This window comes from Poecile atricapillus, chromosome 3, assembly GCF_030490865.1.
Source record: "Poecile atricapillus isolate bPoeAtr1 chromosome 3, bPoeAtr1.hap1, whole genome shotgun sequence".
Taxonomy (NCBI): Eukaryota; Metazoa; Chordata; class Aves; order Passeriformes; family Paridae; genus Poecile; species Poecile atricapillus.
This window is the reverse complement of record NC_081251.1, coordinates 97,176,848-97,203,169: the sequence shown is the minus strand read 5'-3', so window position 1 is coordinate 97,203,169 and position 26,322 is coordinate 97,176,848. Positions and strand designations below refer to the sequence as shown.

General features: G+C 39.8%; 1 protein-coding gene across 2 annotated transcripts in view; it reads right to left on the bottom strand.

Annotated features, from left to right (window-relative positions):
* Positions 1-18,518, bottom strand: part of RRP15 (ribosomal RNA processing 15 homolog) — a 29,816-nt gene extending 11,298 nt beyond the window's left edge. Inside the window, exons 1-5 of one of the 2 annotated variants that reach the window (XM_058836127.1) lie at positions 18,369-18,463; positions 17,551-17,728; positions 14,813-15,087; positions 12,888-12,985; positions 11,957-12,158 (exon numbers count right to left, since the gene is read on the bottom strand). In XM_058836127.1, the coding sequence (XP_058692110.1) occupies positions 11,957-12,158; positions 12,888-12,985; positions 14,813-15,087; positions 17,551-17,554 (579 nt within the window). In that variant the 5' untranslated portion in view covers positions 17,555-17,728; positions 18,369-18,463. Of the gene's footprint in view, positions 1-11,956; positions 12,159-12,887; positions 12,986-14,812; positions 15,088-17,550; positions 17,729-18,368 lie in introns of both variants that reach the window. The other variant, XM_058836126.1, reaches the window with a different exon arrangement.
* Positions 18,519-26,322: the final 7,804 nt, after the last annotated feature.

Here is a 26,322-nt window from a genome sequence, read left to right as displayed (position 1 = left end):
TGAAGAGTCACTGGTGTTTTACTAATTGCTGGTGATGAATTTGTTACCATGAGCTGAAATAAGGCAGACCACACTGTGGTTACTTTAGTGCTGATACTTGCTCTGATGGACTCACAGTCCAGTTGAAGAGAGCTCATATAAATTAAAAAAAAAAAAAAAAATCTGCCTACTTGCTAGGCTATCACAGCATTAGCTGAAGTCTCACACAAGTAGGGCTCTGTAGTGGGAACATACTTCCTGGACTAATCCTGCTTTGAAGACATACTCCCTTAAGATCTGTACCGGGACAAGATAAACTGAAATTCTTGGCCAAGTCCTAAAAAAACACCAAACAAAGCTCCAACAAAACTTAGTTCTGCCGCTTAGAACAAGCAGCTAGCCCTGGCAGGATCCAGGCTGGACCTGCGTCCTGGATGCTTTTAAAGTAATTGGTCTATGAAAGCCTTGTGGTAGCAGCAGCAGCTATATGATCAAGTTAGAAATCTCCCTGGTTTTGTTCATTTCTTTACCATCACAAAAAAATGGAGCTCTTAGTAAATTTGCTCTTAGTAAATGACAAGACAGTATCTTCAACTGAGGCCTACCAAACTCAACACTGGAGCTGCAGCAGACAGCACTGACACCAAGCTGTGGGATCACTCCTCTCTGCCACTTCTGAAGCAGGATACCTGCCGGAGTTTTCAGAACCTTAGGCTCAAGCAGACCCGGGTCCATAGTGCTTACTGGTAAGTAATGGCATTAAAAGATGTGCCTTGAAATCAGACAAAAGACAGCATTTTACTCCACTCCACTTCAACTTGTGTCACTTGAGCACACTCCAGCTTCTGCATCTGCAAAGCAGCACACACACAACAAAACAAACACAGTACAGCACTGTGGAGATTCCCTGAGAGCTGTGTCCAGAGGACAGAAACTCCAGGGTTTTAACAAAGGAACATTTTTCAGACCTAGGGATTACAGTCAGCACACTGGACCCCCATGCCTTTGTGTAAGATAAAATGCCAGAGCTTGCAGGGGCATCTCTCTCTACCATCACCTACAATAAATGTTTATTTGTACCTGTCAAGGAAAGAATTTCTAACATAAATATCTCTCAAGCAACAACTTTAAGCACTGAGAAAACAATTCTAACGTGTCTAATTAATCTGAACTGCTTCCCCAGGTTCCTCTGTTTTGCTCAATACAAATATTTAAGACCTTGAGACACAGTGAAGCTTTTGTCATGATGAAGAAGTTAAAAAGCTTAACTGCCAGAACACATTCTCACATACATCTGACAATTACCTTCCCTGTCAGCCTGCATCTTGCTCTGAATGACTGCTGCTATTCTGGTTCTCATCCCCAAGCAAGTCAGCTTAAACTGAGCTCCAGAAACCCCAAACAAAGCACAGCCATACACTGAGGTGTGTTAAATATCAACTAATAATAATAACAACAATAGTAGTAGTAGTAGTAATAATAACCCTCCTTGGCAAAAGAGGGGGAAGGAATGAAAAACAAAGAACACCAGCATAATCACTTCTCCTAAGTTCATTTTCAGCAAAATGCGAGCTCACAGGATAAGAAAATAAATTTCTTTCAGGTTGAGAAGAAATGAAAAAAACTGCAGCTAAAGTATCTAAAGCAGAAAGAGAAGCAGAAAATAAACTGTAATGATTTTTAACAGGAAAATGATACTTGGGTTTGATCATCAATGCGGCCTGCAACTTTATCTGAGTTGCAGCAAGATCTTGACTCTAAGAAAGGTTCCTACTGATTGCAAACAGCCAAAATACCACAAATATGCAAACTGAGAATCCAACCTGCACCGCTATTCTCTTGAATTTCGGAAGTGAATTCTCACAGCAACTCTCTCTGGGAAGCATTTTCAGGCTTGCAGAACGTGTGAGCTGCACAACAGAAATCCATTCTACTGCAGTATAATTCTGCACAATCATTTATTCCTTAGGGTGAGAAGTTATTCAACACCCATTTGCATTCTCTCTCTGATTGAGAAATTACATCAACTGAACTAAACTGCCCTGGTTTACTTGAAGTGACACCATAATGTGGGTATCAACAGTGGCACAGGGGATTTACTCAGATCACAAACTCTCACACACACCAGAATCTGCTCTGGCAATTCTAGTAAATAAACCTAAGAATGAATTTTTTTTACAGTGTGTTTTGAGACCTGCTGTTCCTGCTCAAGCTTCTCTGAAAGTAACACACTGGAATTATTACTACAAGCACAACAAATAGTGATTTTCCTTTTGAGCACAGCCAGAAGACCACCCAGAGCTTAACGACCTGCATGAGGAATCTCCCCATTCTCACATCCTTCTCTAGGGTTTACTACAACTGGGGATGTGTGAATAAGAAGGAATGCTTTGGGTTGGCATGCAGAGGCTTAAACATGGCCCAACTTTAGAGGGGTCAGAAATCAATTACAGAATTTCTAAAAACAAGCATTAATCTGGGCCTAAGTAAAGAAGAAAATTCATAAGCATCATTATTAAACGCTCAGTTGCAAAGAGGATCTTAGGAAAAGCTTACGAGAGAATAGATTTCCTCAGGCTTGGTTCACCAGAAACCTCATAAATTATTATTTCTGTCAGGAAAAGCAAAAGTATTTTAAGAATTCAAGCTTAACACAGGGCCCTTCTGCACACAGGACGCTCTGGAACTCCTCAGCCTGCGCTGTACTCCAGCCATCGACAGCAGCCATCTCAGAAACCCCAGTGCCGCACAAGGAATTCCACCACATGTTACTGCAAGACATGCTTGGCCATACTGGCATCACGACTCTCTTCCCATGTTTTAATGAGCATGATGTATAGCACGGGCATGCTACACCAGGAGCTGCTCACAGACAATAAAAACTCACCTGAAAACAAGACTCACCCAACAAAACAATCCTATAAGCACAAACTGTTACCTTTACCCATACTGGTAAGTTCCCATTGTGTGAATTTGTAATTCACGTCATTTAAAATACAAGGCAAAACAACAATGTTGTAAATATGAAGTAATGACACTGCCTTTCCAACTGCCAGGCCAAAACACTCCACTAACAAAAAGAAAAAAAGGTCCACAAATAAGCATTTTTACGTAGGTACCAGGTAAAGATTAGTTCAGAGTAGGTTGCAAGTTACTACAGAAAAGGTATCTGGAATGACAGGAATAGACTCATACATTCCCTGTATGAGATTGTCATGCAACACATCAGAGCAGGAAGTCTTTCTATGTGCCACTGCTTCTCATTTTCAGTCCTGCTGGGTTTTGTCTCCTCTAAGGACAAAACTCTTCAACACCCTCATCTATACGTGTATACCTTCACATCTGAATGCCTGTTTATCAGCAGTCATACTACTGACAGTGAAATTCCTGCCTACCAGACTGGCCATTCCTATGCCTGTATTCACCTGTTACTCCTACCCTTTATTCACCTCTAAATCTTCACACAGCTTTCATGCTTCATGTACACGGCACTGCACAGCATCAATTAATACTTGATATAAAGACTCCCTGAATACTGTGGTTGAAAACAACACATGATCAAGACCTTCATACTTAAAGCAATGTGTACTTTCATTGCTTATCAGACAAGAATCTGTATGGCCAGTTATGGTTACCAAACAAGCTGAATCGTAGTTCTGACTTGGAAAAGATGGTGCTGTCCATGAGAAAAACCAACTTTTGCTAGCTAGTCATGAGCTTCAGGTCTAAGGCAAAATATTGTTCATTTTATATTAAAAGCATACTGGTTAATTACTAAGAACAATCTTACACGGACAACTCCCTACTTGTTTCCATCATTATAACTAAAAGGAAGATAATGAACTGAGAATTCTTCTGTTTGGATGGGATTCAAAATGAAAAATAAAGAACTTTTCTAGATGTGCAGCATTTCAACCCTGAAATAAATGCCACACAACTTCTCCAAAATAATAAAAATACTCTCCATCAGCTGGTCCTTCATTTCCTAGTATGTTTTTCCCACAGAATGAGGACATGACAGAGTTCAAAGATGAACCTAAACATCACCTCAGATTGAAAACATCTTTGTTACCAGGTGCACAGTTCCTGAACCACCAAGCTGTACCTGGAAAATACACAGATATGGCAAGAGTGCCTAGTAAAAAAGCATGCAGTCGAGATTAAGGCCTCCACTATGCTATCCCTCAGAAGTTACATCCTTGTGTCTTTCAACAGTCTACTTTAGACAAATATTTTCCAGTCACAACAGATTTTTCTCAGATGTCACCCATTTACAAAAAACACTTATGCACTATTTCATCTGGGTACCTAAAATTTTCTGCAAGTTGTTATAAAAGCTTGCCTGTTGGCCCAGTGAGGAAACATGCAGACCTGCAGTTGTCTAGAGTATTTCTGATTTTTTTCCTTTTTTTTTTTTTTCCTTACAATAAATTAGGAGCTTGAAAAATTTTGAATAATATGAATGTCACTCAAATTATTTCCAACCAATGATGCTAAAATCATCCACCTCTTTTTTATTATGATTCAGCAAGAGGCATAATGAAGTGAATTCCCAAAAGGTTGCCTCAAACAATAAAGGCTACAGTAATGATCATGCCCATCCCTTCCAGCACTTAAGAAATCATCTCACAGAACAGCTGATGAGAAAGAAGAGGGGCGAGTGAAAAGCCTCCTCTTCCTGACTCAAGATTTCCACTTTTGAGTCTCAGAAGAAATATAAGGATCCAAAAAACTCTAAGAGGATGAGGAAAAAAACCCACCAAAACAGAGCCTACAAGGAACCAACCTTTGTGCAATTTTATTACTAAATTTGAAATAATGACATTTTCATGCCTGCTAAGCAGCTTGTCTGATTTCACCTCCCTACAGTCATTACCCTTGCTTTTACCTAAATGGTTTTTGCAACTTTAGATATCTTAGAGGTCTCCAAATCCAGATTTCTCTGACTTTATATTTCTGTAATTTCCCCTCATGCTGCCATGTGTGAGTGGCAAGCTCATTAAGGAACAGATCATACACTCCTAGGCTGCTTTCTAAAAGCAGTTTAAACCTGACGAAGGAAGATATAAACTGCCCAGGATCCTAATCCCGTATCTTAAACATCTGGCTACTCTGCATTTCTGACCTTTCCATCTCCCTCTATGTTTCTGTATGGGCTTTCCCAACAGCTGCAGGTGGAGAAGAAATGACACAGACCACCTGCAGAACACTGGCCAAAGTTTAGCAGCAAACCAAAAAGAGGTCAGACCTTTCCAAGAGGCAGTTTTAGTATAATTTGTAATACTACCAGGTTTTAAAAAAGTACATTTTCTAATATTTCAGTAAATTTCAGAAACACTCATTAAAAATTGGCTGGGATTTCCCATAGTAATGAAAAAAAAATTTACTGAACTCAGCAATCCTCTAACCACTGCAAGCTGGAAACAGTTTGACCCACCACTCCTGAAGTCTATCTACCAAGATAAACAGATGAGTAGGTACCCACAACAGTCATTTATAACACACACACTCTGGAAATCACAACGTTTTATACCTTAATAAAACTCCAAAGTAAAGAAATCACTTTTCATGTTAATTTCCAACAGCAAATGTTTTGGGGGGGAAATAAACTTCTTCAGATAGACAAGCTACCAAACCTTATTTCCAGAAAACATTTTTCTATATAACTTTATGAAATGTTTAGATGTATTTTTTTCTAAGTACACTGCCCTGCCTGTAAGAGTTACGAACAAAGCCAAAAGTGAAGAGCTGCTTTTCTAAGGCTTCCAACTTGATTTACCAGATAAAAGTCTAATAGGTTTTGACTCTTTGTGCTTTGTATAATCACAGGAAGATCAAAAGAAAATGCATGCCACAAGTTTTTCAAATGTGGTTGTTTTAGACATAGTTTTACTGAAAAAAAAAAAGCGCCTTGCAACATCTTCTGGGAAAACAGAACACCATCATAGTATCCTGTGCACTAATAAACAAATAGCAAGGCAAGTTACTCTCAAATATGACAGATGGAGCTGTCTCAGCATTGCCTGACATTTCAATCACAACTCGCTGTTTATATTCACTTAAAAATTTGCCAAACTTCAACTGCTTCATGTTGAAGGATTTTGCAATGTTCAAATATAACCATTTCATTCCTTTTCACAAAAAGACAAAATATTTTGTCTTCAGCTCTAATGAAGAAAGAGACATTTTCTAAAGGAACCCATTAAAACCCTGCATCATTCATTCATTTTAAACTTAAAAATCAGTTAAGGATGTGTTTTGGAGCTGGCAATGTATCTTTTGCTATCTCCATGAACATTTGCCTGGATCTGGACAAGTTACAAGCATCTGGAAGATTGCCCTCCCCAAACCTCAGGTCATCATCTCAGTAGATGCAATAGGCATTTAGCATCCAAATTCTCTTAAGATATCTGTCCTCACTGATCACACACTATCTGCATGTTAGCAGGCAGCATTCAGCTGAACTGTGAGTGACTCATGATGACACACAGGGAACTGGCCTTTCTGTGTGAACAGCTGTCAGGGCTGTTCCTGCATTAGGCACAAGATACTTGCTTGGTCCCCAGATGCAGAGGGAAAAAACCTGTCAGGAACACAGAACAGGAAGAGGATAAAAAAAGAGGTAGATGGGAACAAAGTGAAAAATCACAGCCTTTTCCCTGCCTGATTTCTGACCAAATATCTGAAAAAGACGACAGAAAGAGATATCTGAATATTAAACCACAGGAAAAAGGATAAACCTAGTGAAATACTGCCCTTCACAAGACCCTTAATTGTCTTTTGTGGAGTTGAATTTACAGTGCCAAGTTCTTAACATCTAATCAATCAAATTTAAATATTGAAACATTGACATTTAAATAGACATTTAAATATTGACAAAGTCCTACATTCCCATGTTAACACAGATGTGCATTACCTGCTATGACAACAATCAGGGAACTGAGTTTGCACACCTTAAAAACCCAATCCGGTTGATGACCCAAATTCTGTAAGTTAATACAACTTCGAAAGAGATTTAAAGTAAAAATGTCAGCATCAAACAACCTCTAATACTGCACAACACTACTTTACTTAAAGAACATAAGGAATATAGGTATAGCAAACCTGTGGCAGACTTCACTGCACTTATCCCTAAGGATATTCCTAAGAATACAACATACAATTAGCTGTCAGCAACTTTCTGGTACAAAACCGATAAACTTCATTAAAAACATCAGCTCCAAACATATATGGGGTGACCTTGAAGAGAATGTACACACAGTTGGGAAAAACAGATACAAATGCAGGATCCAAAGGAACCTAAATTAAAAGTTTTTGTGCATGTGATGGGAAGACATTTATTAAAACTGGGAGAATACATCTACTCTGGCTACAGCTGAACTAAATTAATACTTGGCTGCCCCCTCAAATGTGCTGGAATACATGCATGCCTGGTTACTCCTTCAATTAGGTCTGTAAAACCAGCACACAACAGCTGTAGTAATAAACTTCCACTACTCTGCAATGCCATTATCACCTCTAAGGAAGTTTCCTGATAAGATTAAAAGAGGTGTCGATACACCTTACCAAATTTCCAGAAGTCATCTCTGCCTTCATCCACAGTTCAGAAACAACTTCCTAACACAGGCTGAAGCAACTGTTCAGACCATTGTCACTCCAAAGAGGTATATGAATGAAAAGAATTTTTTTTTCACCCTCCCCATTTCTACATTGTGAAAGAAGTGGAAAGAAATATACCATGCTAATGGCCAGTTCTCAAGAAGCTGCAAGGAAAAGTTGACAGTCACTCTCAGTTTTTAAACTGACATGACTTTTAAGCTGGAAAGCACAATTAATACCCCCATTTAGCTTAAAAAAATGGAAGTCCCCATGCCACTCCTTGTATCCCAGCAAGAACAGTGGTCAAAGTCGGAAGCATAGTATCCCTCCTGCCCTTGAACAATCTTCAAACTACTGCTTAAAATAAAGTCTTATGAACAGAAGAAAAATCTATAGTAAGCCTGACTCTAATCACTGTCCTTACAAATTATTTACCAGATACTTGGAGCATTTATAAAATATGCTTGAGGTAGAAGGAACTTCTCTGGAAAAGCACTTTAAGTCTCATATGACCAATAGGTGCTACAAAATAGCACTTGTATTCTTCTCACTTTCCTTCCCATCAATCATTGATTTTAGAATAGCTACTATTTTGAGACAAACACACCATTTTTTTTCCGGGTGCCATCACAACACAGGAAGCAAGTTGTAGGTCATGTAGTCAGCCTAGCTTCCAGAAAGATTATCTTGAAGAATTTAGATCATGCTTACTGAACTAGACCAGGAAATCCTGCTCTTACTTTCACCACTGAAATGCTCTGCAACAGATCTGGTACAAAAAAAGTTTACAAGTTGAAGCAAAATCATCCTACAAAGTCCTAATTAAAAATGAAAGGTTCATGATTATGCTTGTCCTGAAGAGTATCTGTAACCTTCATGCCAGTTGTTTATGTGTCACCAAAAAATGGTTTACCACACAGTAAAATGCTTTACAGGGAGCAGCACAAATGATAAGAGAAAAGTCGAGATGCAATTGTCACTGGCACATAGCAAGCAAGGAGAATAATTCTGAATTTCTTCTGAATTTCCTTGTTTCTTACAATTAAGATTTCAAGACCTCGCATAGTTCACTACATTAGCCAACCTATCTGTGCAACTCTAAGAGAACAGAAACTTCACTCAACCCTGGAAGCAAAGGTACTTCCTGAGAGCACCCTGAAATTTATCAAGGACCTAAAGAAAACAACAGATTCCTACAAGGAATCTTTTACTGCCGCTACGTACTTTTGTACTCATTCTATAGACATAAAAATTACTTCAGCCTTCAGGCCTGAAAGAACAGCATTTCTAATGCTCCCTTTCTAAACCTATAGTTTAATAATGTTTCTTGTAGTGTCTTACAGGCAGATATGACCAACACATTCAGAAATGAAAAGCTGGTGTGTAAGGATTGTGTTGAACAAAATTGAAAGCTCTCCTATCTGCCAGTAAAAGATTCCTAGAAAAACCCACCCCAAAACTTAAAAAAAAAGCCTATCTGAACACAAAAGAGTGGGATTTTGCTATTTTTTTTTAATTACTACATTTTTCTCCCACATTGCAAGGCTTCAGACAAGGTGGTGAGGGGAGAGAAATTGGATGATCTTACCCAGAGGCAAGCATCATGCACAGTAACTTGAAAAAAAAACAGGAAAAAATATTACACAAGTCAGCTGGCTCAGCAAGGATTAAGAAATACCTTGATAAACAGCAAATGATATGAAAGGCAAAGCTTTTGGCTCCAGCTCAGAAAAGTAATTACTCCCAGCTGGGCACACAGAACTCCAAGAAGGGCTACAGTTTCACAAGAAGGGCACAGTCTTTCCTTCATAGTTATGTTGGTAGATATATGCCAAGTAACATTTAGGCCAATGGCTAAAAGTAAACAAGACTATGAACAATGTTCTAGTGGGGTACAGGTTACCTGTCCTTCCCAGGAATGCATGAAGCTGATGGAAACAGAGAAAAAAACTTAAAAAGTAGTCATGCTACTCTGAAATCATACTACTGCAGATAAGCCTTTACAGAGCATTTAATTTCTTTTTTTCACACATATATATACTTGGCTAAATAGTCAATCAACAGAGCTTTACAAGAGTTTTCTTCAACCCCTGACACTTGAAAGAAATTGCCAGACTTTGAAAAATATGAAGCAAATTTTGCATTCAAAAACTGCTGCAGAGCAAGAAAATTCTTTCACCCATTCTCAAAATACAGTCAAGTCTCATGTCACAGCACAAGGCTTGAGTCAAAAAAGGTTTGCTTTCACTGGTAAAACTTTCTTCTGCTATTTTTCCTGCTGACTGCTTGTTTTATGTGGGTGGGGTAGTGTTTTTATTGTTCTGGACTGCCTTTTAATTGATGGCAGAGTGCCTGGATTTTGGGATTGGCATCTCTTCCATTGTTTTTGCTGAGATAAATAAATGTATCTTCCCCCTCCCCTTTTTTTAAAAATGAATACACTCTATAGTCTTGACTGCTAAAAACAAACCCACAAAACAAACAAACAAAAGCTTTCAGATGGCACAAACAATCTGCTGAAATCCTGCTGCAAGGAATTTACTACTGAAAAACCTCATCCAGGCTTCCTACCCTCTGAAACACCCTCAAAGACCAAGAAGCAGAGATACAGCAGTGGAGGCCAGCAGAACTGTTCAGTGGCTAAATATTTGTGTAACTCTGAGAAGGAGAACGAAGAGCAGATTTTGGCCTCAACCTCAAGCCTCAACAACTACCAGGAGGGAAGCTTGCTAAATGAGTAAGATATGTTCTCAAGAGAAAATAAGGCAGATTAGGAACAGCTTGAAAAGGAGTTATTGAAGAGTTTGGTTCAGTATTAAAATGAATGGAGAGTCACTGAAGCAAAGGCAACAAGGGAGAGAGGAAGGGGGGTGGTCTGTCTAGGCAGACATGCAATTAAAAAACCCAAGCAAAAACCCTGATCCTTATCTCAGCTTTTGTGCACAAGCAATGTGAAAGCAGCACCTACATTAATACTCAAACCCAGCAGTAACCAGCCAGCATCTAAAGCATCTCCAGAGGTCTTGAATGGAAATATACTGTTACCCATGCTGCCAAAATAAAACTTCTTTTTTTTTAATTATAGAAACATTTACAATCTGTGTTTCCTGACCTAGTAATTCAAAAACTGCCCTGCTACAATGTGACACAAAACAAAGGTCCTAATTCTTGCTCAGCTATTGATTAATTGCTGACTACAATAGTAATTGGCACTGCCATTGTTCCAATATTCTGCTATTCCAAGGGAGGAAAAACAAACAAACAAACCAAAAAAAGAACCACACACATGTACATTCCCCCCCACCCAAACAAGCAAGCTGGAATTATTTAAGGAGAAATAAAGTGTCAGCACCAAGCTAAATTGTTCTCATTATCCAAAGAATTTAAAAAATACTTCAATATTGCACTTGCATGAAAATTGTATGAGCACTCCATGCCAGGCAGTGTTTCAGCATGTTCCCAAAGTGCACACAAACAAAAAACATATGACAAACTGTTGTCTCCCAACTGATTAAAGTATTTCTTCCTGGCACAGAAAAGCACTTAGTTAACTGCAGTGTGTGTCTGCGCCAGCTGCAGTATTCCACCCACCACCAAGCACAGAGTTCAAACCTGAACACAAATACGCTTCAAGAACGTGCAGCTTCTGAAATATGAGAAAGAGTGTGCCTGAGCAACTTGTTTTCAACCCTGAACTACTTGGTGAGCTGAAAGAACTGATGAAGAGTTGGATGAGTCCAATTACACTGTGTCTCAAACACATTTGGAAAAAGGGGAATGTATTTCTTACCAAAACATCCCAAAAGCAAAGAAAGCACACCAGCCCGACACACACAGAGAATCAGGGAAAGAAAAGCCTACATATAATGTTTAATACATCTCTGTTTCTCTCTCTTGTGGTATTCACTTTGTATGGCAAATCCTTCCATTTCAGACACCATAATCACCCAAAGGAAGCAAGTTTGACATGACCAAACCATGGGGACACACACGTAGTACAGTCTAATACATCATGTAAGGTGAACAGCCCCCAGCTCTTTAACAATTTCAAGCAGCTAACTGTAATTGGCCAAATTCCAAATGTCACAATCCACCATAATCTAGCAGTTTGTTCCATGCCTGGTGCAAAATCCAAGATAAAATCCAAAGTTTCATCATCGTTTTTTAAACAATTCTGTCTTAGCAGAAGAGCTTCCAGCGTTTTGTACTTTGATAGTCAAAAGACAGGGAAAACAGGCTAAGAGCTACTTGTTCCCTTCCAGAAGTGTCAAAATATCCCAGCCATTTGGGTCATAGGTTTATGAAAAGCAGGTACATTAACAGAGAGTACATTGAGAAGGTACCTTGTAAGTGTTTTTTTCTCACAGATGAAGTTTACCTGTTTACTTTTTGTGGCCTTTCCAGCTGGATTCTTGCCTCCTTTAGACCCCTCCATGTTTCTTAAAACATCGATGAAATCTCTCTTTGAAACAGAAGACATCAGTTTAGCACGCTTCCTCTCAGAGCTCCCAACGTTCTTCACCTTCTCTTCCATTTTCTTCTGGTGCATCCTGACAGCATTGAATAATTGTACAACACCTCTGGGACAGGGAAAAAAATAACAAAGCAAATTTTTTAACTCAAGTTCCTTTCACAGAAATGAACCCCCTGCTAAAGGTAATCAATGCAGATGCTGGATGGCTTCTAGCTCCTCAAAATGGTTACCTGGAATCTCAATTCAGTTAAGAAGTAACATTTACTACAACATAAAAGACTTCCAGTTTTTACTCCTCCTTCATACTTATTGCTAGGAATCAGTAACAAACAAATCTACAAATAACTACTCAGACTCTGAAATAAGCCTGGTAACATGGCACTGAGATCAGTTTCATTCTTGAGCAGGTTTCATCCTTGGGACCACGCTATTTGTCCTAAAATCAGTTATTAAATTACTCAGGCGAGCTTAATGGCAGCTGAACTTCACAGCCATGAATCTGGTGAATCCTCTGCGGAGAAGCAAAAAACTGGAACAGTAGAAACAACTGTTCTGTATTTTTAAAGCATAAAATTAACAAAATGAGGGGATACAACATAGCACTTCTGTTAAGCAAACATTAGATTCCCATCTAAATTTTTACTCTTTCATAAAGCTTCTGAAATCTTTTGTTGAACTTGATACTGTACAATGCAGACCCATCTATAAATCTCTCGGCTCCTGCTAGTCACCTCTTAAGAGTTCAATCTGATTGGAAACAGATCACCTGCACAGGCCTTTTCCTCCTCTTTTTGATATACATATATTTAAGGAACACATTCAGGAAAACTTTTACCTTGTGGCAATTCTCTGAAGATTTCTTTCCTTCTCTCGGTCTTTGACAACATCTGGCTTCACTCGGCACATCATTTCCCATTCCCGCTTTTTATCGAGCTGCATTATAAATATGGTTATGTGAAACAACATCGACATTTGAGAATGCAGCATGATCTGATAGAGTATATAGAAGGAGAAAAAAAAAAGTATCTACAAAGCTCAGTTTGGCTGAAAGTAAGGGGAGCTCCAATATAGGGCTGGACAACAGGTCTGAGCAAATCTCTTGCATTGACACAAGGGCCACACTCAAATCTCAGAAAGTCATTGCTTCCAGTAACAAAAGCCTACGAGAAAGATGCCTTCACACTGACTACCTTGAGCAAGGGAATTCAAAGACAGCCTTCAAATCCCAGACTTCACAAGCTAATCACAGAGAAATTTATACATAGTAAAATCCTGGGTCCATCAAGACGGGCATGTCACATTTTGAGCCTTGGGAATTTGACTTCCTCCTACAGAATTGGTCCCAGTATGGCTTTGTGACCAAAGTGATACTCAGCAAAGAGTGCAACAGGCAGAACTCTTAACATAGGAAAAGCACCAAGTGTCCACCAGACAACAAGTCATGCGTACAGTATTGGTTCTTGTCTAATTTTTGGAGGCTCTTTCAAAACCAAATTGATCCACTTTTCCATTACCAGCAGACACAATACCACCAGCTTTGTTTCTGCTGCAATAGGAGACCACAGTATTTCATGACCTCTGCTTTAGGAGTAAGGTAGTGACATTTTTTCTTCCCCTCTGAACAATTTAACAGCATTTTAGGCCTGGTGATGTTCCATTAAATCTGTTTTATGCAAGAAGTCTCTAATGGAATTTCAGAGTCCTTATCTTTATAATTCCAGGCAGACTACTACGAATTTCTCAGTTTATGACCATGTTTTGGCCTTTGATCAAAAGAACTGCCCTATCCTACCTTCCATCAGCAAGAAATCAATGAAAGGCAAATTGCTTTCAAGTTTTACTAAAGTAAACAAGTCACTCTGGGGACCTGCGGCCCATCTCTGTTTTGCAGTATTCTTATATATTTACTGGATGAGAACAGGTATTTAGGACAACCATAATTGTGAAGATGCTGTACTGAAGCTCTCTGTATTTAAAAGGCAAGCCATGGCCCAACTGCAGCATGTCCCAAACTGTCAGGTGAGCAACCTGGCTATCCCACTGAAACAGAACTGGTAGGATGAGACATTAGAATTATTAACGTATTTCTAGCCTGAAGGTAAATCAGTCAGAGCCTGGAATTAAAAGTTCCACTCAAGGCATAAACAAATTACTTACTTGCCAACATGGCTTTGTTTTCTTCATACCAGCTTCAGAATCAGAAGCAATTTAGGTCACTGACATGGTAATAAAAAACTCCAATCAGGAAAATGATTGAGGCGAGCAAACAAAAATGCACAACCACATCATTGGTTACTGCAGTCTCAACCTAGAGGCCCTGATTTTGGAAGTCACAGCACAATATAAATTGAAGCAGTTTTCCTCTCTTTCTCCCTCTTACTTTTTGTGGTGGAGAACTATTTCAATTTGTAATGTCAACAAAGTGAATTTCACCCCAAATTAACAACACCAATTAGAAAAATCAAGCTTAAAGTAGCTGCTTTCACCCCCTCAAAAAAGAAAATGCCTTAAGCTGACAGACTGGAACACTCCTGCTGCCAAAGTTCAGCCTGCCTGACGACCCAGAAGAAGCAGTAAGGGAAAAAAACCTTACACAGCATGACTGAAAAGTAAAAAAAATAAGCTACTCAAGATCACTGTGAAGGAGAGACTCCAAAACTGAGACAGCCTCAGTAGAGATTTGGGACAGTGCTCTGAGACTGTCTTGCATGTAGCCCATCTGACAGTTACTGCACATGGAATACTGCATCTGTTTCTCACCCTCATCTTCTTTTCTTGCCTTTCTTGTTTTTTTTTCTCTCTCTCCTTCTCCAGGCTTTTATTCTTGGCCAAGATGGTGGACTTATTCTGTGGAATCTTTTTGTTGAGCACTTTTGCCATGGCATCTGCCCATCCTGAACTTGGACCATCTTTGGAGCTTGTTGCCTCTTCAGCCACATTGCCAGGGCCTGCTGCTTCATCTTCATCATCACCATCCAGGGCTTCACCTCCTGAAGAGTAGCTGTCTTCTGGAAGTTCTGAGCTTAATTCAGAACCTAGGGATAAAAAAAGCAAGAAAGAAATGAAGGGGAAAAAAAAATAATCAAGAATTGTTTCTAGTAAGAATCAATCAGTAATGCCATTTGCTCTGCATGTAAATGTTATCCAAGCTCAGAGTGAGGAATTACTGTACATACGCTGTTACAATCAGTTCCTCAAGCAGGCACACACCATTATACTGAATTTATTAGAGACTATGCAGTGTAAGTGCTTCCTCACGTCAGTGATGATTTAAAATGATTATAAGAGGTAGGGCTAAAGGGAAAAGGCAGCCTTGGATATTTATTATTAAATTATTGAATATTTTTATGTTTAGGGCTGGTAATTATGGGGGTACAACCTGTCTATTTTCCAGTTTAAAAAGTGTAACTTATGAATAACTGTCCACACAAATGTGTGTGTATATACGTACACACTCACAGAGAAACTGCAACAGTGACATCTGGTGTTTGAGTGCAAACAGCCACAGGAATTAAATTGAAGCTGAGGGGCATTTCTCACATAACAGCAAAACCTGCTCAGAGAGAACACCACCAGCAAAAGTACAATTACCTAAGTATAATGAACCCAGGGGAGACTGCTTTATGAAATACAGCATCAAGACAGTCATCAAGAAGCTCAAAAGAAAGCAGAGGCACTGAGCTTTTCTGGGGTAAGTAACTGCTCAAGTTACACAAACAAAACCCCCATTTCCTCACCCCTATGAGCCCTTCAAAAAGAAGGAACTGAAGTTACAACACCGAAGTTCAGAATTAAGCAACATTAATTCTACTGAAAACAGCCAAATTCATGGCACAACAAATACATGAAGACTTAGTCCTCATTACTCTGTTCAGTGGGTCAAACTGCAAAAATAGAAGTCTTTAATAGTGCAGATGATTAACTAGAATGAAATGGGCTGCAGGCTAAGGGTGTGCTAAAATACGCTCAGTTATTTCACTTCACCACATAATCAAGAGCAGAGCATACACAAGATCCTGCCACCATTAACTACTACTCCACTAATATTTATGCCACATTAAATTTTAAATTAATTATATTATATACAGCTTTCAAGGCTGCAAAATCAAGTGCTGAACAGAAGGAGGCTGGTTTCTGATCCCACCCAACCCCACCAGCAAGGGACTGATTCCCCACTTGACTCACTTTCATCCATCTATTACTCTCAAACTCTTGAAAAAAGAAAATTTGAATTTTAAATCACAGTCCTACTGAGCCAAGTGTTTTACTTTTACTATAGCACTCCTATATCCCATGCAGTACTTCTATCAACCAAACCATTAAGAAAATGAAGCCAGGAGTGCTGTTCTCCATAAAACCATGCAGGCAGCTATTAATGGTATTCCTCATTAATCAACTGTCTATTTAATTACTAAGCAAACATAAACATACACTCTGTTGCCACACTAATTCATTATTCTGCCTTCTCCATGTGCCTGTTTAAACCAGAAAAAAAACGAACAACACAGCAAAACAGTGGCATTGAGCAATTTAAAACAAAACCTCTAGTGCCCAGGCATGTTTAGAGGGGAACATTTAGTTATCCTCATGGACAGTAGTAAGAAGTCTATGGTTACAAAACAAACGTGGAAGAGAAATAATTACTGAATACTTGGTCATTATCTCTACCAGTATGACTTCTACTACCACCAAGGTAAACACAGTGGTATGTCATGCTCCACTCAAAATAAATAAAGGGGCTGTTTCCAACAGTCCTTACTATAAACTGGAAATTTAGAAGTGGCAAATTTTCTCAAGACATTCAGTAACTACTTAAAAGCATCCTTTTCTATATTGCTATGTCTCCACATCCTGAGTTGCAAAAAAAAAAAAAAAAAAAAAAATTCTAACTATTGCCTGTGAAGATTTAAGCGCATCCTTAACCACATCCTGGCTCCTACATGTAAAACAATGTCAAGTTTTCACCCATGGGCTTTGTCCATGCTAGGATGTTGCTATTAAGCTTTTAAACAAGGAATCAACCCCTGCTTGTGATTTTATGTGCACACACAAAAGCTAACAACTACAGAAAGTCCAAACTTGAATGCCCTACACTGCTAAGGACCAACTTTTGCAGTCAGCCATAAAAAACAGATCAGACTTATAAAAAGGAAGTTTGCAAAAGTATGTATCATTTCCTTCACACAACATCTTCTGCCAATAAAATAGGAGAATAATACCAACACAATTTTACCTTCAACAATTACAGCAAAATTAACAAGATGTCCACTATAATTTAACCAGCCATGATTTATTATTTAATACATCACAGTATCAGTCAACAGCATGAGATAAAGAAGAGGCATTTCAAATTAATTTAAACTTAATTAACTTAATCAGATGTAGGACCTGGGGCCCTATTCTGAATTGAAAAGACTGATATCTGGCATAGATTTAATAGAAAAAAATCTAATTGTTTCTGTGTGTGTGAGTGTGTGTTATGTGTGAAATACACATACACATCTCTCTGCTTAACTTTTTCAAACTCGCTCAGCGATCAAGGTGCAGGCACACAAGTAAAATACAGCAAACATTTAGCAATGAGCTCTTGAAGAAGTTCCCATGCAACGCTTCCCTTTGGGTTCAATTCTGACGCTCAAACCAAGCAGAACCAACGCGAGCCAAAGGGCCACAACCCTGAATTCTCCGAGAACAAAGAAAGAAAAAAAAAAAAAAAGAGAGATCCCATTACAGGACAGAATTAAGAAGTCATCACAAGTGGTTAGGTACACCCTCACAACGAGCAAGGAGGCGAGAACGAGTGGAGAACCGTGCGTCAAGGGTAAAGAACTGGAACGAGAGAGTCCCAGGGGTTTCCTTCGGAGAGAAGCAGATCCCAGTCTCGCACAGACACAGAACTCGTGCAGCTCTGCAGAGTCGTTTCCTCCCTCCCCCGAAAAAGAGGGCAGCGAAAGCTATTTTGGGTTACCTAGGGAATTAAGGAGTTGTTGGCGGTACTCCCCGGGCTGAGAGGGAAAAGCCCAAAGGGCCAGCGCAGGGGGGCAGGAGCAGCCACGGCACCAGGCAGTGCCAGCCACGGGGCACGCCGCTGGGGAGCGGCCTCAGCAGGTGACCGGCCGGGGGCCTGAGCCCCCGATCCCCAGGCCGACCGGCGCCGGCCCAAGGCCCGGAGCGGGGGGGATGAAGGGCCACCGAGCCACCGGAGGGCTCAGACGGGGCAGAGAGGAAAGGCCTTCAAGGTCAGAGATGGCCCACAGCAGCGGCCGGCCATGCTTCAGAAGAAGAGAGGGGCCCACCCCGTTCCCGCTGGCGTTACCGCTGTCCGTGCCTGTGTCCGTGTCTGCGGCCCCATGCCCATGTGGGCCCGCCACGGCCGCCGCCATCTTGCCCAGGGTCCCCCGGTGCAGCGCTCCGGCCCGGCCCCCAGGCCGCCAACCTGCGTTCCGGCTCCAGAGGTTCCGGGCAGGCGGGCGGCGCTTCCGGGGCGGGAGCGGCGGGCTCGGGCCGGGCAGAAGTGGGCCCCTGGATACAAGCAGCGGGACTGCCCGGGGCCCTCCTGCCCCACAGGCCCTGGCTGCTGCTCCGTCCAACCCTGGGCAGAGCCTTCGGAGGCGCCTTGGAGGGGTCACCCCCACGCAGGCCCCGATCGCGGCCTCCCGGGGCTCCCTGTGCCGGGAAAGCTGCGCTCACCTGGAGCCTGGAAAGTATCCTGGGAAACGCCCCAGCACAGCAAAGCTCAGGCTGATTGTTCGCTTCCACCGTGGGGAGCCGCTGTGGATGGACGTGGCAACGATAAAAATGAATTAATGCTGTCTGTATATTGGGTGCCTGGTGCGAAAAGGAATTTGAAGGCTCCACTACAGTGCGGTGTCCCCGAGAAAACTTAGCCATGCTCTTAAACATTGCTTAAAGCCTAAAAGGATGGGCTGGAAAAACTTGCGAACTCCAGCCGACGTACTGAAATAACTTTCTCTTAGTGGTGGTATTTGTTAGCACTGGCTGGTCTGAAGAGCAGAACATCCACCGTGTGTAGGGAAACAACATTTCTCCTAATTTAGGTGGGAGAAATTTTAGTAACACTAATCTTCTGTCACTTCACAACCACTAAACAGGCACTCAGATTTTAAGGGCAGACTGTAACACTGCCAGTCATCCAATTATTCGATGCATCTGTAAAAAGCACATCTTGAAAACAGCACCACCTAGGACACCAGAACTGTAAAAGAAGCAAATCTTAGGCAACTCTTTACATCCAGGCACTCTAAGCTAAACAAACGAAAGTTACTTATCAAGAACTGCTATTCTTGTAGCAATAAAATGTTCTGGGGGGAAGAAGCTCCAGGATTGCCTTGGAGCCCCAGAGCAGTGCAGTAGAAATAACCACGGACATTTCCAAGTACATATATGAATATAGGTAACATATGGAGAAATTGTTACATGTAGTACAGTCTTCAGTATTTGTCAGGTTTTAAAATCTTAAAAAGGTTGTTTAATTTCTACACCCTATATTTTTGTAAGTATTTATTTTGCTGTTGCAACCCTGCACAATAAGCGACCTTAGTCTTTACACTTCTGTCATTCCACATTTTTTCCTCAATGATGTGGATTGCAGCCAAGATGGCAAATTTCTTTTCCTGCCTTAGTATCAGGTGGGAAAATTAGAAGTTGGAGAGAGGTCAGAAAATGGTGACATATTCTGACATGACTGGGGAAACTGTTTCACAAGGAAAGGTTGAAAAGACTAAGTAAGTATGTCTTGGTTAAGTGCTAAGGACAAACAGGATTGGACTAGTTTCTATCATAATCTGTGCTGCTGAGTGGAGCTATCTGGTACAAATTTCAGTCTAACTCACTGTTACAAGCAAAGAGAAACCTTGTGCTGAAAAACTTGGGCCATTGCTGTGATTTGCAGAGTAACAAGGAAACTACAAACACCCCCATGATGTTTAATGAAGAGGCCCAAGCATTACAGGAGATGTAATTCCTAATGTTTTACTCTGTGGGGCTCAAATCCTACGGTACCCACCTATAATAAGCAGTAACCATTTGGTCAAGTCTGCTGTGTGATGATAAAGACCCTTTCCATGTGCTTGGCGTGATTCATCTCAGAATCACATTGTGTCAGAAGGGACACTGCAAGAAGGAGGTCGTTAAATTGCATAGAAAACAAGCTCTCTCAGCATGGCAATTACAGCCCTCATTTCCTACAATACACACCTTATTGAACATGTCTCACTCGTGGTAGCCTATTTGTCTTGGAAGTATGTCAAAATCTTCAGATTAAGTCCTGTAATAGGTTCCAATAAATGATGGCTCTGAATCTTCTTCCCTCAGACTGAATTAACAAGTCACATCTCCGAGAGTACAATTCTTTCCACCAGCATTATCCCAGAACATTTGTCAGAAAATTTGTTGCCAAACCTCATTTCAAATGACTGTCATTGTCTCTCATCACTCTGGTCTGAATGTTTTCTGTGTTGAAATTGTGGACTGAGGAATGCTGGAGATATAACCAGACTGCAGAATCATTCCAAACCAGACAAAGCAGCAGTTACATCCCAGTTTATCATTATGAACTGTGGCTGAAGAGCAGCAGAGGGACAAGCTGGCATTCTGTGTGTACAAGTCTGTAGTTAAACTTTGGCTAAAGAAACAGTGCACAAAACTTTGACCTGTGGGTGCACCAGGGCAAACATCAGGACAAAATCCAAGACAAAAGTGTAAAAAGGATGGCACAGGAAATTGCAATCCTAATTTTTTTTTCCTAAGATTTTAAATATGTTAATTCATTTTTTTTTGGCTGAAAGTTTAAATATCAATACTGGGATAAAGCTCAGTTGTAGCAGTTACTGCATATTCCTCATTGCAAAAATAGCAGTAGCAAATTCATAGAATCATAGAATAGTTTGGTTGAGAGGGGATCTTAATCCAGTTCCAGATCCCTGCCATGGGCAGGGACACCTTCCACTTGACCACGTTGCTGAGAGCTCCATCCAACCTGGCCTTGAACACTTCCAGTGATGGGGCATCCACAGCTTCTCTGGGCAACCTTTGCCAGTGCCTCACCACCCTCACAGTAGAGAATGTCTTCCTAATATCTCTTCTAAACCTTCCCTGTGCCAGTTTGAAGCCACTATTTCTTGTCCTATCGCTACATGCCCTTGTGAGTCCCTCTCCAGCTCTCTTCTAAACCGTTTTAGGTACTGAGAGGTCCTATGAGGTCTCCTCAGAGCCTTCTCTTTTCCAGTCTGAATAACCCCAGCTCTCTTGGTCTGTCTTTGTAATAGAACACAAATAAAGACAAGACTTCCCTTTGGTTTCTCTTTGGAGTCCTATAATTCCAGCGTCCTGGTGTGTTCTAGAGTTACAATGAATTTGTAGATCCCAGCAACAAAGTGACTAATGTCTGCTTTAGTCTGGTGTCAGCTTGTCTCTAGGAAGGAAGTTTGCAGGATGTTCTTCTATATACAGGCACAGACTCACAGGGAAATGTGTAACAGGTTTATGCACATTTCAGAGCAAGGAAATGTGAACGAGGAAATGTGAAAAGGGAATGAGATCAGAGTAATGTGCCTTGTGCTTAAAAAAGGCAGAAAAAGTTCTGCACTACCCTTAGTTCTTGTGGGAAAGTCTCCACAGATTTGTCTCATTGTGTGCAAAGGAACTCTTGCCTAGGCAAGCAGGGTTACCCTTCCTAAAAATGTTCAGTCATGCTGCAGTTCTTGGCTGTGGTCTTCATCTCAGAGTGGAGCCTCTCAGTACAGTTTTGGTGCAGGCCACCAAAAGCCTTTAAGATAGGACTCCAGTTTTGGCTTAATTGGATAGGTGTGGAAGTAAATGTAGATACCTGCTGCCTCCAGTAGCCTTTGGATCAAATTTTTCATGTTTAAATCTCAGTAGAATAGAAATGAAAAAAAAAAAAATTATAATTACAAATGTAGCCCCTTGTTCTGTGCTAGAAATTATCACTGTTGGACATGAAATTATTCACACAGACACAGCTCAATGTGTGATAGAAAAAGAGAGTGATTTATTCTGTCCTTTCAGTATTTATAGATTCTTGACAATGACCAGGGACTGGATAGTTAGGTTACCACCTTCCCAAACACACTGGTCGTGAGAAATGTCCATCAAAAGACATTTCTTTAATGGAATGTATAAACATCTATGTTTATAGTTACTTTCCTGGGAAAGTGGCTAGAAACTATGAAAACAAGATCAGAAGGTTTAATTCTCAGGGTGACAAGAAATTCTTAGTGGCATCTGTGAAAATGGAGAATTGTAGCAACCTTCATGTGTTATTATCCGCATTATCCGCAGCTTCCCAAGATCTGAGCCCATATTATCCCAGCTGAGCACTAAGTGTTTTGGATATTTCCAGCTGTTTTTTCTTTTCCAGCTTTCTCCTATGGCTGCTACCACTCTCTTCCTCTTCCCTTTCCTGGGAAGCACAAATTGCCTTGACTCGCACATATCCCCCAAATAATTGCCCTTTCTGTTCCAATGAAGACTGAATTCCAAGCCAGCATAATAAAGTTTAAAATCTTTGCCACTTTTGTAGGTCATATTCATAGCCTGATTCCTGCACTAAGAGAGATCAATAACACCAGATAGGAGATGAGCATGATAAAGCTCTCCAGTGCCCCAAGATTTAAACATGTTTATTCTCATTTCCATTTCTTTGGTTTAGCTGACGCCATGTTTTCCCCTCAGCTCAGCAGGGTATTTGCAGATGAAGAAAGAAAGAGCAGTTCATAAGTAAATCACAGAATACTGTGCTGTCTTATAATAAGTACCGCTCTAATCTCATATTCAATAAAACTCATATAAACTGACATTTAATAAATCATAATAAAGTACTACCTGGTCCTTAGCAAATGTTTTACCTCATGAAAGTTCTAGTCCAGCTCCCAGCAAGGCCAGGTGGAAACTTCCTATTTCTTTCCACTTGCATTAATTTGATGTCTGAGCCTCACAAACACCAGTACAGTAAATCTTAATGTTTTTAGGAGGGAGACACAGAGTGGTAAATACAACATTTGCAAATCTTTATGCCTGTAGTTTTAACATAAACCATGTTCATGTTCAACATGTTCATGTTCACATGTACTTGTGCAACTGTTAGCTTCCTCAGCAACGAAAAACAAAGGAAAGACAAGATCGCTCGTGTACATAAAAAAACCCCAAGCTCAGAATCATGGTCTTAGACAAATGATTCTAAAAAGACATTGTGAAATCTTGCATACTGAATGCAACAGGTTTGCACCCTGTGCATGCATGAACTGAAGCTGGATAATCTTAAATCTGTGTTTTGCAAACTTAAAGTGCTTGAATTTGAAGCTATCCCTATTATTTGACACAATTTATTCTACATGCACTTGTTGATTATTATATATTAGCTTTTTAACCAATACCACAGTGCCAGTTGAAAAACAGCTTCCTGGTTTAAGAGATATGTAAGTTTATGTGTCACGTTGAGGAGAAATTACTATCTTCTCCCTCATCAATATGAGAAAATGAAAAAGAGATAAAATAACTTAATTTACCTAATATGTACCTATATCTTAATTTTTTCTGTGTTTCTTCTTCCCTAATTCCATTCATTCATTTATTCACACTCAATAATCATTCTTATTCCTATATTTCACAGGAATGAATTATGGTAGTGATGTATTGCCTGACATCATCAAGTTCAGAACATGAACTGACTGGAATTTCAGGAATTCATGTTATATTTTTTCAATTTTATCAATAACTGCATTTCAAGAGTTGGCTGGAGCTACAATGAGCAACTGAGAAAAAGAACTTGTCCCCAAAAATGTGGATTTATGTCCTGGTTAGATTTTAAATGTTTAAGGACTTGTCAAGGAGGGCAGGTGGGACAACAAAATGGTCAATGAATATTGTATCCAAATCTTTAAGGCTTCAGGGATGGGTTTTTTTACATTTTAATTATTGTCAGCTATGTTCATCATAGCTGATAATTTTTAAGATTTCACAGTAATCATTAGTAAAGAGAAGAACAAACTTGCATGTACGAAAAGTCAGAAAAACTTAGGTAAACTCAGAAACTCAGTCTCCTGCTCTGAGGAATTGCAGAAGAGATTGTGGCTTGAGCCTGTCTGTAGTAGAAGAAAATCCAAATGCCTAATGCCCAAGTTGTAATTAAACCTCCAAGTGGGACAAGGGTGCCAGAATAGTGACTTAGCTTGTATGCACTGAGGATTGTGCAGGGACACGAGTTATAAAGCAACAAAATGCAGAGAAAGATAATTCTGTAAGGTGACTAATTATGAGTCATTTCCTACTGCAGAATAATCTCAGGGAAGTTTATATATATTTTAGTCAAAACATTTATGTATTTGTCACCTAAATATTTTTATATTATGCTTAATTATTGCTTCAAATAGTAAAATTTTCCAGATCTACTTTCTTCATTATTATAACAATCTTCACAAAACCACTTGAAAGCTCACTGCAGTGATTTCATATTGGCCATAAAAGTCATTATAAAACAGAAATGCAGAAGGGTTTGCCAAAAACAGTATTGTAACTACAAAGCAAAATCTGTACTGGGAGAATTGAGGAGGATGAGATAATACCCTTGTGCAACGGCGTAAGAGCCAAAGAAAAATCATGTTAAACTAACTTAAAGTTTTCATGATATATTTTTTTAAACCCTAAGGCAGGAAAATTCTGGGTTTTAGCTGGACTTGACTTTTACTTCAAACTTGTTTGCACAAGATCAGCAAGTGCATGGGTTCTTGCACTTCACTTAATACCAGATTTTGATACACCTTCCCTCAATACCACCTGACACATAAGTTATCCTACACCAATAGTAAAAAATAACCCCAAACAACCAAGTAAAATCCAGCTTCAAAAAGCTTCTAAACCCCTCTTCAGCAAAACTTCTATACCTGTGACCTCTCAGCATATAAAATTTCTCCATGAGTTCTTAAAGCGTGCTTACTGAGCCTATGTGTAATTACCTTGATGAAGCCTGAATACACGAGGTGCAGGCACAAGAGCTGTTATTGCGTGCTCTACTTGCACCCAATTGCTGATAAAAAAATCTTAATTCTTATATCAGCAAATATTCTGTAAAATGATTAGGTTTTACTTTTTTCCCTCCTGACAACTGAAGCACAATAGGAATTGGTCTCCTGTCTCAGATTTTCAAGCAGTGGTATGCTTTTAGGAATCCGAACTTTCCTAGAAGTAAGGTCACAAGAACACTTTAAATCTACAAAATTAAATTTTGTATTCAGATGTATTGCTGCAAAGTAATTTATTCCTAAAAATCAATTCCTCCCCCTCCTCCACTCTCTTCTCCTCACAATGAAAATCATCTACAAATCAGTGAATTCAATTAATACTTCTTCAGCTGAATGAGAACTTGGCCAACAGTAGCAGTTAAGACTCATTTAAATGAGGTGAGATCTATCAAGAGTCTTACCAGGCCTGGGACATATTGAGAGGGACCTAAACTCTTCAGAAAATGTATGTTTAGACACGTTGAATTAAAGTTAAAGGAAGAGGTGGCTCTATCAAGCCAGAAGCCCATTCTGTTAAGAAACTTGCTGGAGAAATTCATCATCCAATCCGTCTTCGTCAAGTTTTCCTGTGTTCTAACAACAGGCAACCTCCCAAATGACATTGGGATTATTTTTTAAAGTGTTTTAGGAGTCTTTCATCTTTAGTAAAAGACAAGTGAATAAATTCCTGATTCCCCCAAAATTCAGTAGCAGATCCTTCACTGTGTTCAGGCAAAATAAACTTACATATTGTATTTCTGTATGTATGTATGCTTTGTATTTTACATTTATGTACAAAACCATAATTACTAGTCATTGTTTGTTAAGTTCATTTCCCATACACTTCTAGTAATGTACCTTAATGATGGAATTGCTAATGGACAGGCCTATTAGAGAAGTACTCTTTCAGCTTTCATCTGGATGCTGACACTAGCTAGACTCAAATTGTTCTTTTTTACTGCAACCCCAACAGAAATTGCAAGTGAAATCCCTGTATTTCTTTTGATGCAATGAGTTTGGATGTTTGGAATGGATCTATGGAAATTGTTGAAAGAACTTTGAGTCAGATAAAGAAGCTTTACTTTAAAATTTGAAAGCAGTTAGTTCTGTAAATGTTCTTGGGTTTGTTGTGAGAGTAAGTCCTGTGGAGTAAATCAGGCTCATGGGGCTGTCGAGCCTCCTTGCCTGAGTGAACCTCTGCATGCTGGGAGGATCTTCATCTGCTCTGCAGGA